This window comes from Cynocephalus volans, chromosome 12 (genome assembly GCF_027409185.1).
Source record: "Cynocephalus volans isolate mCynVol1 chromosome 12, mCynVol1.pri, whole genome shotgun sequence".
NCBI classification, from domain to species: domain Eukaryota; kingdom Metazoa; phylum Chordata; class Mammalia; order Dermoptera; family Cynocephalidae; genus Cynocephalus; species Cynocephalus volans.
The window spans coordinates 76,415,024-76,429,241 of NC_084471.1; the positions used below are offsets into that span (position 1 = coordinate 76,415,024).

The following is a 14,218-nucleotide window of genomic DNA, read 5'->3' on the forward strand; positions in this document are numbered from 1 at the left end:
GAAGCCCCACTCTACCTAGTCCTGAAAATAATAGACAACTGACAAATGTTTGCTAAACACAAGAATCCAGCAACAACAAGGGAAAACAATGTCATGAGTCCAAGTGGTCTTTCATCGCTCTCATGCAGGAGTCAGAGGCTGTTAAATTAAAACACATACTAATTGAAACAGACAGTTAATGAGAAGGAAGTTAAAAAGGAAAGAAAAGGAAATATCATGAACTTCTCTGATTTCTGTATCCTCACTTATAATTCCTTCTACTTAGAAGGCAATTCTTCACTTGTAGAAATCTGAAATAAGAATGAGCCCAAATGTCATTTCCTCCATGACATGTTCTTTCATCCCCAGAGTAAGGACTAATCTCTCTCACCTTGACATGCTCGTGTCACATTAACTCATTTCTAACATATCAATTTTTGTACCAAAGTTATGTTTTATATATATTAACATATTGATAAAGTTATTAGCTGGTGGAAAATATATATCCATATATATATATTCAAGTTCCTTAGTGACAGGGACATCTTTGTATCTAACACAATACCTTGCACATAGAAGGCATAAGGAAGTGTTTTGTAAATGAGTTCCACTGCAGCTTGTAGAGTCTAAGAGTCTAGAAAGCTGGTATAAGAATGCTTTATCTAGAAAAGTGGTTGCTTCAATTATTTATTCCAACACATACTAAGCAACTTAGCCAGAATGACATGCTATGATTCACAGAATGCCATGTATGTCTAGGCACTCAAAATTACAAAAAAAAAAAAAAAAAGCAAGTTGGAAAAGAATGAACCTAAGCTGGATTTCAGCTCTAAATTGTACAAGGCTATATACTGTATATTTATATATTCCACTGATATTTTTAATGAAAAATCGACTGTCAGATATATACGGATATCACTTAATGATAGAAGATCAAACAGGTTGGACTCGCACAGGAACTACCAGAAAATATGGGAGTGTATGACTTTCAGACATGATTACAAAGACCTCTTTTACATGCTGAAGAATTTAAAGGTGAAATATCACACACACTGTAATTTTGAATACCTTGAAAAACTGTGTTTATGCTGTTCATTAAACTATTCTTTCAACTTTTCTGTAAGTTTAATTTTTCCAAAATAAAAACTTTAAAAAAGTATCTCTTAGAACACTTTAAGGCAAACTGACTCACTACATTCTCATCAGTAGAGATTAGGAAAGAAAAAGGAAAAGTCTTAAAAATACATACTTCTATGTTGAGATTGATGGAAAGAGTATGTTTTGCTTCTTTCTGGAGAGTAGCTTCTACTACTGACACTGGAGCCAGATCTGCTGTGTGGTGAATCTTTTCGGCCTACAGGTGAATCTCGGAAAAAAGGAGTATCTCTTTTGTGAGGAGACCGGTCTCTCACATAATGGGAAGAGTAGAAACCTTTTCTTCTAAAGCCATCTCTCATATCCCTTTGGAGAAAAAACAAAATAATTATACGAGGTACCCTATATATACAAACACAAATGGCAAAAGCTCTGATTACAAGATACCCTTTACACGCTATAATCTTGGTTCTCTTTTTCAACCACTACCTAACTGCTGAAGTCAGTTAAAATGAAACAGTATCAGTGAAATAAGATTTAGAATGCACCACTTTTTCAGTTTGAAGTAGAACTAGGTAGTTAAGTGCAAAAGTCACTTTACTCCAAGCAAGCACAAATTCTAAAATGTGACAAACATAAAGCCATATAGTCTCTATTTCTCTTTGCCGTTAACAATATACCACACAGCTACAACACTCTCAAAAACACCCAGGAATGTCAAAGATTTCCCAAGTGAGACATTTCATGGCCTATTATCCCTTTCTAAGTATAGCATATACAACTGATTTTCAACCAGTGTGCAATTTTGCCCCCTGGGGGACAACTTGGCAATGTCTAGATGCTTTTTTGGTTGTCATAATTGGGGAGGGGGGCAGAGATGCTGCTAAAATCCTACAATGCCCAGGACACCCCCCCAACACACACACACACACACACACACACACACACACACACTCTCTCTCTCTCTCTCTCTCTCTCTCTCTCTCTCTCCAGTCCAAAATGTTAATAATGCCAAGGCTGAGTAACCCTGGTATATACCTATTGAAATCTTGCTCTCTGAATTTGTATCCTTAGTATAGAGATTGTTGCCCATCTCTAAACACCAGCTTTTTATAAATCTTTTATAATTCTATTTTGATAAATTAAACGTCTTTACTGAGCAGTATCATCAAGTCAAAGCAGCAAGTAAAACTTTATAAAGCAAAACCGTCTTTAAAATGTCAAAGCAAATCAAAATTACTGAATGAATTAATATTTTGAGGGAAGGGGCTTATCTGACCATATCTGGAGTGATAAGAGTTTGGATGTGATGTCCCCACCAAAACTCATATGGAAATCTGATCCCTAACATGGCACGGCTGGGAGCTGTTTGAGTCATGGGAGCGGATCCTTCATGAATAGATTAACGCTCTCTCTGGGGGTTGGGGGTCCTGAGTGAGTTCTCACTCTATTAGCTCCCGCAAGAGCTGGTTGCTTAAAAGACTCTGGCACCTCCTCTCTCTTGCTTCCTCTTGCCATGTGATCTGTTTGTACCCTCTGGCTGCCTGCCGCTTTCTGCCATGAGGAGAAGCAGCCTGAGGCCCATGCTAGATGCAGCTGTCCCAGAATTGTAAGTCAAATAAACCTCTGTTCTTCATAAATTACCCAGTTTCAGGTATTGTGTTATAGCAACACAAAACAGACAAATACATGGAGGTTGAGGGAAAAGAGTGATTTACTGTAGGAGAAACTGATAATCCAAGACACGAAAATGTTAATTGATAAAGAAGAAACCAAAAATCAAACTTCCAATACATGCACCCCTATTTAAAGAACACTTAGAGTCAAACAGGTTTTAATTAATGACTTAACAAATGTATTTCCATATTAAAATTAAAGAACATCAAATTTCAGACAGAAGAATGCTAAGAGACAAATCAATGGCATGGAATTTCAAATGCTCAGAAAAGAATTTTCACATATTGATTGGCAGTCCCCAGTGTATGAGCATGTTGTTGTCCTAAAGCTCATGTGAACACAAGCTGATTAACACCCAAAATATATTCTCCCAGAGACATAACTAAGTTTCCGTAGGAAAAAGTAGAAAATAGCTAAAATTCATTTATGATAAATTAACTCGTACCGAACACTAATACTGAAATAAAGTAATAAAGAACTCTAATATATTCAAGTTTAATCACTGAAACTATAGAGGTCATACCAACATCACTGATTAGCGAGTGGCTATGTACTTATTAAACAAACAGGTTTTAGGAACTGTACCGGGTACTGGGGACCCAGTGGTAAACCAAATGCATGCAGACTCTGCATCAGAGAACTCTCAGGCTCACAGGAGAGGCTGACATAAACAAACATACATATAACATGTGAATGTAGTCAAGAATGAATGTAGACTAAGTAGAAGCTCAATCAGTCCAGGCAAAAGACAGTGGTAGCTCAGATGGGGCAGGAGCAGGGGAGGGGTCACAAGTTTTTTGTGCACAGGAACACATCTTTTAGACTCAATTGGATGTAGTAAACGTTTGACTAATGAGTGTGAAAGACAGGGGACCCCAAGCTGATTCCAAGAATTCTGGCATGACAGATTAATGAAATGAGAAAAATAGATTTGAGAAATGGGGATGGGGGTGGGAGATACATATTTGGACAGGAGCATGTTAAGTTTGAGATGCTTATGCAACATCTAGGTTAGCAACTAGACATACAGATCTCAAGCTCAGAAATTTTTAGCTATCAGTATAAATCAGTCTGCATACAGGTAGTACTTAAAGCCATAAGTATGGATGAAAACAGGATAGAAAGAGCAGAAGCACCAGAACATAGGGCTAAAAAACCCCACAACATAAAGAGAAATGGGCTGTGAAAGAATGAGAGAACAGGCAGAGAAACATAAGAAAGAACAGAAGAGAAGCCAAAGAAGGAGTATTCTAAGAAGAATAAAGCTTTCCTACATTGAAATTAAATGAGCTTGTATTGACAACTTACTTAGGTGATGGAGAAGAGCAGGCCCACATTCAGTGGAAAGATCCATTGAAAAGAAAGATGAGCGGGGGAGGGAGAGGAGGATGGGGAGGGACTGGACAAGGGGCATAAATAATAATTACAATTTGTAACAATATATATGCTAGTAATATTGATTTGATCAACATATCTCAATGTTGAACCCCCAAAATTTGTACAATCAACTTTGATTTGATTCAATAAAAATTAAAAAATTAAAAATTAAAAAAAAGAAAAGATGAAATGCTGAACTACGGTTTCCTAATTCTGACACCAGATGGCAGTACAAACAAAGCACTGGAACTATCAGAGTAGCCTGAGGTGGCTGGATAAGTACATGTCAGATTTTAATAGCTCAGAGTAATGTCTCTCCTCCCCTTCACATAGACCCCTTCCTACTGCCCACCAACTTAAGCAAAAACATCACAATAGTCATCAATTATTACAAGTATCCTCTTTGACAAAGTGATAATATTAGCCAAGTAATTTTTTCAGAGGGTGGTGGTGGATGGAGTATATGTGTGTGTGTGTGGTGGGTGGGGTGGGTGTGTGGGCGGGTGTGTGTGTGTGTGTGTATGTGCGTGCATCTGCTGTGTGTGTGTGGTGGGTGGGGTGGGTGTGTGGGCGGGTGGGGGGGGGCGGGTGTGTGTGTGTGTGTGTGTGTCTGGTGCCCACTATATGAAAAGTACTATGCAGAATTACCCTGCCTCTGAAAAAGCTTAGCAGTAAATGTTCAAGAAGGATAGTACTGTAATTCACAAGGGAAATGTGTATTAGTAGACAGAAAACCGATTGGGGTCTTAAAGGAAAGATGAGATTTAGATCGATATTGTCTAATAGAGATATCATTGAGCCACAGATGTAGTAGCCACATTAAAAGTAAAGAGAAACAGGTAATATTAATTTTAACAATTTTTTTTTACTTAACCCAATATATCCGAAGAATTACCAACATGCAGCCAACATAAAAAAATTCTGAGATATTCTGCATTCTCTTTTTCATACTCAATCTTAAAAATCCAGTGTGTATTTTATACTCTCAGTTAGAATTGGTCATATTTCAAATGCTTAAAAGGCATATGCAGCTAGTGGCTCCCATATAGCACAGCACAGATTTAGATGGTGGGAAAAGCATTCCAAGCTTCAAGAAAAAGCAGAGAGGGATTAAAGTGTATTATGTGAACAAGAACAGAAGTAGTAAGAACAGTGATACCTTAAAAAAGCAATGACTAAAAAGGAAAGGTAGAAAAATTTTAAAGGGAAAGGATAATTACTATCAAACACTACAGAGTCTGGAAGAGACCTAACATATTTAAAACCTAGGAGTCATGTTACCTATCAGTCTAGGTGTCCGGTAAAACTTTGGAAACCAAAATAGATTGCAAGAAATTAAGATCTATCTACTGAAGGAGTTAGGCTATTACTTTTCTTCCTGAAAAAGATTGACAGAAGGAAGGAAGGAACTGGAACAGTATTTTGAGGGAAGGGGTTTATCTGACCATATCTGGAGGTTGAGGGAAAAGTCTGATTTACTGTAGAAGGAGAAACTGATAATATGAGACACGAAAATGTTAACTGATAAAGAAGAAACCAAAGGTCAACAGGAGAAAATGAGACAAAAGGACTAAAAAGAGAATGGCCTTGTAGGAAAGAAGAAAATATGAAAAGGGTAGAAAGAAAAATTTTCATTTCAAGGAGAGAAAATATAAGGTATCTCAGTAAAATAAGTATAGAAGTCACCAATAGGAAGAAAAGAAAGAAAGAATGTGAATAGAGGCTTGAGGTAGAGTGAGACGTTTTGGAATTGGTCCTTTTGGGGAAAGTATTAAACTGAGCAGTGCTCCTCAACATGCAGGTCCATAGCTCTGTGTCAGAATTACTTGGGAAGGTAATAGAAATGCAAATTCAAGGGCATTAGGATTCTGGATTCTGGATTTTAACAAGGCTCTCCAGGTGATTCTTATGTACACAAAGCTTTGAGATGGACTGAATTAGAGAATCTCACTAACACGTAAGAGCTGTGAATTTTCCAAAAGTCAGAAAGCAGAAATTTAGAGCTCATGATACACGCAAAACAATTCACAGTGATAATTCTAGGGTCTGACCATGCCAGTGGGTAGCTACAGATAGATTTGAAAAATGCCAGAAAGAACTGTATCATCAAATCAGGACAGAGAGATGGGATAGAGAAGACAGTGAGCCAGAAAGTATAATCATTCAGAAAGAAGGAAAGAGGTACTGGAAATTTATCCCTGAGTACAAAGATGAGGACAGGATGGTATAAGTGAGATGAGGGCAGGATGGTATAAATGGAATAGGAAAGCTCAAAATGACACTTTGGAACAGTGACTTGGAAAGAATAATAAGGAGCAAGAAATATGCTGAGAATTCATCTCAAGAATTAAGGAATTAGGAAGCAAGTGAATTGGGAGAAAAGTGGTTTCCTCCCTGGGAAATCAGGTGCCAGTTATAGAAAAGTGATGGAAAGAAGATAGAAAATACAGTTGACCCTTGAACAACATGGGTTTGAACTGCACAAGTTCACTTATACACACATGGAAAATACGGTATTCACAGGATGTGGAATCTACATACATGGAGGGCTGACTTTTTCTATACACACATACTTTTCCATGGGCTGACTGCAGGACTTGAGAACCTATGGATTTTGGTATAGGTTAGAGGTCCTAGAACCAATCTCCTGAGGATACCAAAGGATGACTGTATAGACACTCTATTTTGAGTACTGTGAATAAGGATTCCAAAAGACACTGAAAGACCAAGCCCTTGCCACCGCATGAAACTTACATATTCTAGTAGGGAAGATAGCATATAAGTAAAACATTTTAAAGTGACAAATATTATAAGGAAAGGTAGATGTGAAAGAGGTTATTATAGATAGGATAGTCAGGAAGACCTCTCTGAGGAGGTGATATCTGAACAGAAATGTGACAGAAGGGACAGAACCCAACAAAGAATTTGGTAAAGAACTTATCAGGCAGAAGAGAAAAGCAATGTATAGACTCTTGCAAAAATAAGATGTGTGTTTAAGGCTAGTGTGGCTAGAACAGACTAAGGAGGAAGGCAGAAGAGTATGAGATCAGAGAAGCAAACATAGGCCAGATCATGGAGCAGGAGTATGACAGGAAGGTCTCTAAAGAATTTGAGTGAGGAGGTGAACAGATCTGATTTATGTCTATAATCATCACTAACTGCTCTCTGTGAAGGCCTCACATGTTGGTGGGAAGGACATAATGAGTCAGATGGCTTCTTGGAGTTTATGGAATTATAAAGCATCAAAGTTTCAAATGTAATACTAGTCTCATGTATAGAGCTTAACAGAAGCATCACTTAGTAAAGGAAGGAAAAGGGGGTTAGGGCATTTTAAGGCCCTCTGTGAATCAGCTTCCTGAATACTAAAAGACCTTTCCAAAGTAACTACTGACAACTACATTTAAGGATGCCAATATGATTTTAACTTTATATTATTTTTAGATCATCTGAGTATAATTTAAAGAATTCTATAAAATAGTTGAATTACTATCATCAGTCTGCCTAGCTTTCAATCTTGTTCTGTTCCTTTAGAACTTTATGACTTTCAAGAACGTTATGACCTTGAGCACGTTACTTAACCTTCCTATGCCTTAATTTCCTCATCTATAAAGTTGGGATAAAAATAATACCTACTTCACAGGGTTGTTGTGAGGAGTAAACAAAATAATATATGTAAAGCATTTAGAACATAGCCTAGCACACAGTGCTGAACAGATGTTAGTTAGCTATTTCTATTGACTGTATTACCCCAGTATAATTTCCATTAAACCAGTAAAAAGTTTGCTGCAAGAAATAGCTAAGTATGCCACTACAACTGACTGACAGCTCTATGTCATTTCGAATGACAGCTCTACGTCATTCAGAAAAGCAAGACTACATAATCTCACATATCTGTAAGAGTTTAAAACTAAGTCACAATAATAAAGCCTCTAGAAAAAGACTTCAGCTTGATTACCCAGGGAATTTGCTTTACAGAGAATGAACTGCAAACATTTCAACGTCAAGAACTTCAGTTAAGGAGTTCTTTATGCAGATGAAGCATATATTAAGTGAAAAGTAGGCAGAAAGGCAGCTCACTAAACTAGAGGTCAGCAAACATTTTCTTGTAAAGAGCCAAATAAATATTTTAGGCGTTGGGACTATATGGTCTCCATCATGTCAACATTCCACTGATACACAATAGAAGCCATAGATAATATGTCAACAAATGGGCACTGCTGTGTTCCAATAAAATGTTATTTACAAAAACAGACAGCTGGCCATGGGTTGTAATTTGCCAACCCCCGATCTAAACAATTTTGTACTTCCTTAAAGTTCTCAAGCACAATTTATTAAAGAATAAAGAGATTACCTACAGCTACATATTTATCACAGAATATCAAGAAAGGTATTGGTTTTTTTCACCCTGCCTCTCACTACAATCTTAAGATTTTTGTGCTTTAAAAGTTTAATTGTATGTTGGAAAGCAAAATTAATTAAATAATAATAGAAATATTTGGCAGGTCCATATTTCCTTTTCTATCAGAGACTTCACTTTATAATAAAAAAGGCTTTCTCAAAATATGTTCCACGGAACACTAATCCACAAGATAATAGTATTTTCCATCCCACTGCAAAACTCAAAAAGGGATTCTATGAGTAAATAACTTTAGGAAACACTAAGTTTTATAGAAATTAAACACATATATTTATAATGGCACATCTCAGAGCATTTCCTGCAGGCAGATACAGATTCAACAACTAATTCATCTACTAGTTTTAGGTTTTAGTTTTTTGTCATCAGTTATATCATTTTTAACCTTCCTCCAATACATGGACCCTCAAGTTTTAAAATATTTTATATAAATCAGAGACAATTTGGGGAGAACAGGGCTTGATTCCCTTCTTATAAACACATATCAGAAGAAATTCAGGTAGGTTAAAAAGCCAAATGTTTGGAAGAAAGAGATAGAAGGAAAAGACCTCCTAAGAAAACTACAAAGAAAAAAAACCCACTAAATATTCATAAGCTCATAGGAAAAAGCCGTTTCGCATCAAAATACCAAGTATACATTATACACAAAAAAGGCTTCTAGGCTGAAAATTAGAATTAAAGCAAATTGCAACTTAAAAGAGAAAATTCCAATATCAATAGCAAAGTCTTAAACATTAACATTTAATAATTTAATGAATCTGACAAAACCTTTAAGTATAAGATGAACACACCAATAAAAAACCAAGGATACGAGCTAATTCAACAGAAAACAAAAAAAAGTCATCTCACTAAATATTTAAGATACTAAAGTTAAAATGTTTTCTCTATCAAATAGGCAAATTATCCCATCCAGTAGTGAAAACAAGAGTAAACAGATACTTAAGTTTCATCATGAATAATATACACTTTGGGTTGGGCTAGAAACTGGTAGGGATTTAACTGTCCTAAAAAAAATAATACTCATAAAACACGGTTAAACTTCCAGGTCCACACAGAGAAAGTATTAGATCAGATTGCAAATATCATACTTTTCTATCATATGCCATTCTTATTTTCATTAACAAGTTTCTTTTCACTCTCTCTGTACACATCTATACATCTGTGGCTGTACACATCTGGCTTTTTCTAGGCTCAATCTAATTCCACGAAATGCTGCAGAATACTTTTTATTCCTCTCCCTTTATTGCCATAAAACATAACTATTGAGTGTAGTTTACACTAGGTTTCAAATGTCAACCATGAGAGTTTTTATGTTTGAGGAGAAAAAAAGTAGCGATTATCAAAACATTCTATAAATACATAAATGAGATGCTGTCTTAATGCTCATCACTGTTTAATTTTCTTTCTGTCTCTAACAGAGGTATGCATTCAGCTACTAATGAATAGTGGTGGGCACTCTGTAAATACTACATAGAAGGTACAAGTGCACATGATATTAGTTTTATGAAACAGTTGAGTGCAAAGTTTTATCCTCCACTATATAAACACAATTTATAATTAATTTAGGTAAAAATGTAAATTCGAAGTCTTAAGATTATTTTTTAATTACATGGTCAGGGCAAACTAAGCAACCTTATATCTTAACCTTATACCTAAACAAAACCCTTTCCTAGATTTTCTTCTAATTCTTTGGCTCAATAACTGATGAGAGTTTTTAAAGTACACAATTCACCAGAAAATCAATAATGCCAGAATAATAATAATGAGCAAACGCATCTCTAGTAAACTCATGAAGAATTTTTTCCTTTCTTTTCAAATTATTTCTATAACATGATTAGACTAGACTATTTTTATAATGAAAACTTTAAAAACTCATGTTTGTTTTAATGAGAAATTAGTTTTTAAGCTACTTTTTCATTTATAGTTCCTATTCAAGTGGAAGACCAAGTATTTTGCAAATATTAAATAACTATTAGAAACAACTTACATAACTATTTTTCCTGACATATCAATATGCTCAAGTTTCTTATTTTAAATTTTAAAAAGGTAATTGATCTTCTACTACTCAATGCCACCTTCCCCCATTTCACTATCTCCCTCCCTTGCAACCAAATAAGAAATATGGAAGATAATATTCTCCCTAGAAATTAAGCAGCTATATGGTACACCTGAGAGAAGAAAAGCAATCTTTAGTAATAGCTTAGCTCACTGATGCTTGACTGTACTCAGGTTACAAGTATAGCTATCATTACTGCTCTGAAATTCTGTTACTCTAAGTAAAAACCACCTAATTTTCCAAGTTACGAACACTCAAAATATTCAAAATAAATGCAAGAATAAAAAAAGGGATTCTATTGTGGTTACTAGAGGCTGGGGAGGAGAGGGGAGACAGGAAGAGGATTTCTAATGGATACAAAATCACAGCTAGATAAGACAAATTAAGTTTTAGTGGTCTACAGTAGTGTTAGACATCTATAATTAACAATAATCCATTGTATGTTCTCAATTGGCAAGGAGAGGAACTCAAATGCTCTCATCACAAATGATAAATTTTTGCAATGACAAATAGGCTAACTACTTTGATTTGATCAGCACAGATTATATACATGTACTGAAATATAGCCCTGTGCCCCAAATATGTACAATCAATACCTGTCAGTTAAAAAATAAAGCTTAAAGAAAGGATTCTTATTAATGAGGCACTTTAATATAACATATAACATACCCTATACCTAATAATAAAATTTCTTCATTTTCCTAAATACTCAAATTGCATGTTACATTTTCAAGTAAAGTAAGTACTTTTCTGCTCTATTTCCAATATATTTTAGTTTATATATAACCCAGTAGTTAAATGTATAGGCTTTAGGGCAAGTCTGCCGGGGTTCAAGTCCTGGCTCCACCATTTGTTTACCATGGGAGAGGGTTTGACACTTACTTAACCTCTTTGTGCTTGTTCCCTTACCTGTAAAACAGGAATGATGGATTAAGAGTGATAATGCCTACCACATATAAGTACTTTACAAAATAAGTTGCCAAAAACAAGAAACAGTACAATAATTTTTTAAAAAATTCACACAATGGAATATTGCATAAAAGTGAAAATGAAGGAACTACTGCTACATGCAATTTTGAAGAATCTCACGATGGTGAGCTTAAAAAAATTAGACACAAGAGAGTATAGAGACAATTCCATTTATAGGCAGCCCTCACTTTGCACAATTCTGATATGCACAGATTTCAGCTACCACAGTTTAAATAACACCAGTCCCCAAAAAACATGGTTCAAATTTCACTTATGATATATCAGCCATGAGTAATTGCATAAGTATAAACTTTGCTGCTAGTTCTTCAGTCCACAAATCACTACATGAATAACAAATGCACATCATAATCTATGACCAATCACATCACATCTTTCAAAGTCTATTGTGACTGGTCACTGTGCATCTGTTATTCAATTTGCATACAAACAGCAACACATACAGGTTTTGCTGCCTCCTTGTCTTCCAGCGATAAACCCATGTGATATTTTGCAAAAATGAATAATCAAAAGAGAAATGGCCAAAGATGAAAGTACAGCCAAGAAACAAAAATGGATAATGCTAGACATGAAATTCAAGTTGAACATAAATGGAGTTTTAGAAACAACTGACTATGGGAATGTTTACACTGCTACCCTTCTAGATACTCTAGATGTCAGGCTAGAGAACTTTAGTGAAGGCCAACTTATTAACATAAATGACAAAAGTGACTGTGACAAAAAAAAGGATGAAGATGTCCCAGAGGAAGTGAGGCCAAGGAAAACTTCACATTAAAGGGAACAATCAGAGCTTCTGTCAAGATGGCAGAATAGACAGTCCTCAGCCTCACTCTCTCCCACAAATCAACTAATTTACAACTATTAAAAAGCAACGACAGCCAAGCTGGGGCCGCCAGAGCTCAGGGGAAGAGGAGGAGAGACCTACAGACTACACGAAGGTGGAAGAAGCCATAATGAGCAAAAGAAAAAACCACTCTGACCATTTCGAGCCCCGGCCACGTCCAGACTGGAGCTGCTGAGCACTCACAGCAGGAGCTGGCAAAAGCTGTAGCTGTGCACTTGGGATGAAGTTGCTTGGAGGCAGCAGGGAAGAAGAGGGCCTTGGTGGCCCCCAGGCCAGCAAGACGACTAACAGGGTTCCCATGGACCCACACAGAAATGAGGAGCCACGACAACTGAAAAAACGAAGCTACTCAGAGGCTGGTGAGTCATCGCAAGAAGCCAGAGCATAGCCCATCCCATGGGAAGTGCTTGCAGCATGGGCGGTGGGGGAGATGGGCCCACCAGGGCAACACTGGAACACAGCAAGGACAGCAGATCTGCCCCCCAATCAGCACAGGACCACTCAGAGGAGACTGGTCAGGAATATAGAATTGCATGGGGGGCCGTTTGATGAAAAGACTCAGGCCCAGACCAGAGTTTCTACACAACCCAGGTGCACCGGATCACATAAGAGCCAGAAGTACCTATAAAACCAACCATTAAACCCTGAGCTGCACAGAAAGCATTCCCTAGGGAATGAGCAGCAAAGCAGCAATTTAGCTCAACCACAGAGCTCACGTACTGGTCCCCATAGGAAGTTCCCCCACTTTAGAAGTAAGCAAAGGACGGGCCGACCCCGTGGCACACTCGGGAGAGTGTGGCGCTGGGAGCGCAGCAGTGCTCCCGCCACGGGTTCGGATCCTATATAAGGATGGCCGGTGCGCTCACTGGCTGAGCGCAGTACGGCCGGTCACAAAAAGACCAAAAAAAAAACAAAAAAGAAGTAAGCAAAGGACAATAAATTAGTTCCAGTCAGAGTTTAAACGGTAGGAACAGCAAATAATCCAACACAGAAATAAAAGAAAAAACAAAGCACCCACAACCAGAGACAAAGTTTCACATTAACTAGTAAAGGTCTCATTTCACCAAAGAACACCTATAACACCTAGAAGGACTGGAAGTTCCCTGGGCTACCAAGCCAGAAAGGTGGAAAGGCTGGGGGGCCTCAGCAATGCCCCCTGACACCTGCAACCAATCCCAAGGGTGGGAGACAAGGGCCTTGGCCACGCCCCCCCCACACACACACACACGCGGCCACGCCCCCCCCCCCACACACACACGCAGCCACCCCAGTGATGACCACGAAGCCACTGCAGGAAGCACCCTTGGTTCCCAAGCTGGAAGATGGGAGGTGAGGGCTTTTACCACACCCCCCTGACATCTGCACCCAGCCCGGCAAGGACCAAGCCACTGCTGGAAGCCCTCCAGTCTCCCCTGTGAGATTGAGGAGGTGCCACAGGCCTCAATCCTGCTCCTCCTCCTTCCTCCTTCTTCCATCCCATTTCCTTCCCCTTTCCCCTCTCCCTCTCCTTCCCAACTGCTCCACAACATCCTAGAATGTAAGAAATATTAATAAAATTATTTTCTTTAAAAAAATTTTTTAATAAAAATATAAATAAATAAAAAAAATAAAACCACCATCTCTTCAAATAAGAAAAAAATAATAATAAAGGGAACTCTCATGACAATGAAATGCAAAGCATAAATGCTGGAAACTGATCCAAACTTAGACAATTCACCAAGGCATAAAAAAGATGCTCACTCCCTATCTTGACTTATATGATGAGAAAAGGGCAAGCATTGTTCACACT

The 14,218-nt window shown here is 37.5% G+C and overlaps 1 protein-coding gene across 5 annotated transcripts in view; it reads right to left on the reverse strand.

Annotated features, from left to right (window-relative positions):
* Positions 1–14,218, reverse strand: part of PPHLN1 (periphilin 1) — a 101,351-nt gene that overhangs the window by 58,337 nt on the left and 28,796 nt on the right. For all 5 annotated transcript variants that reach the window (XM_063115499.1, XM_063115498.1, XM_063115497.1 and 2 more), the window contains one exon: positions 1,229–1,440. In XM_063115499.1, coding sequence (XP_062971569.1) covers positions 1,229–1,440 — 212 coding nt within the window. The remainder of the gene's footprint in view (positions 1–1,228; positions 1,441–14,218) is intronic.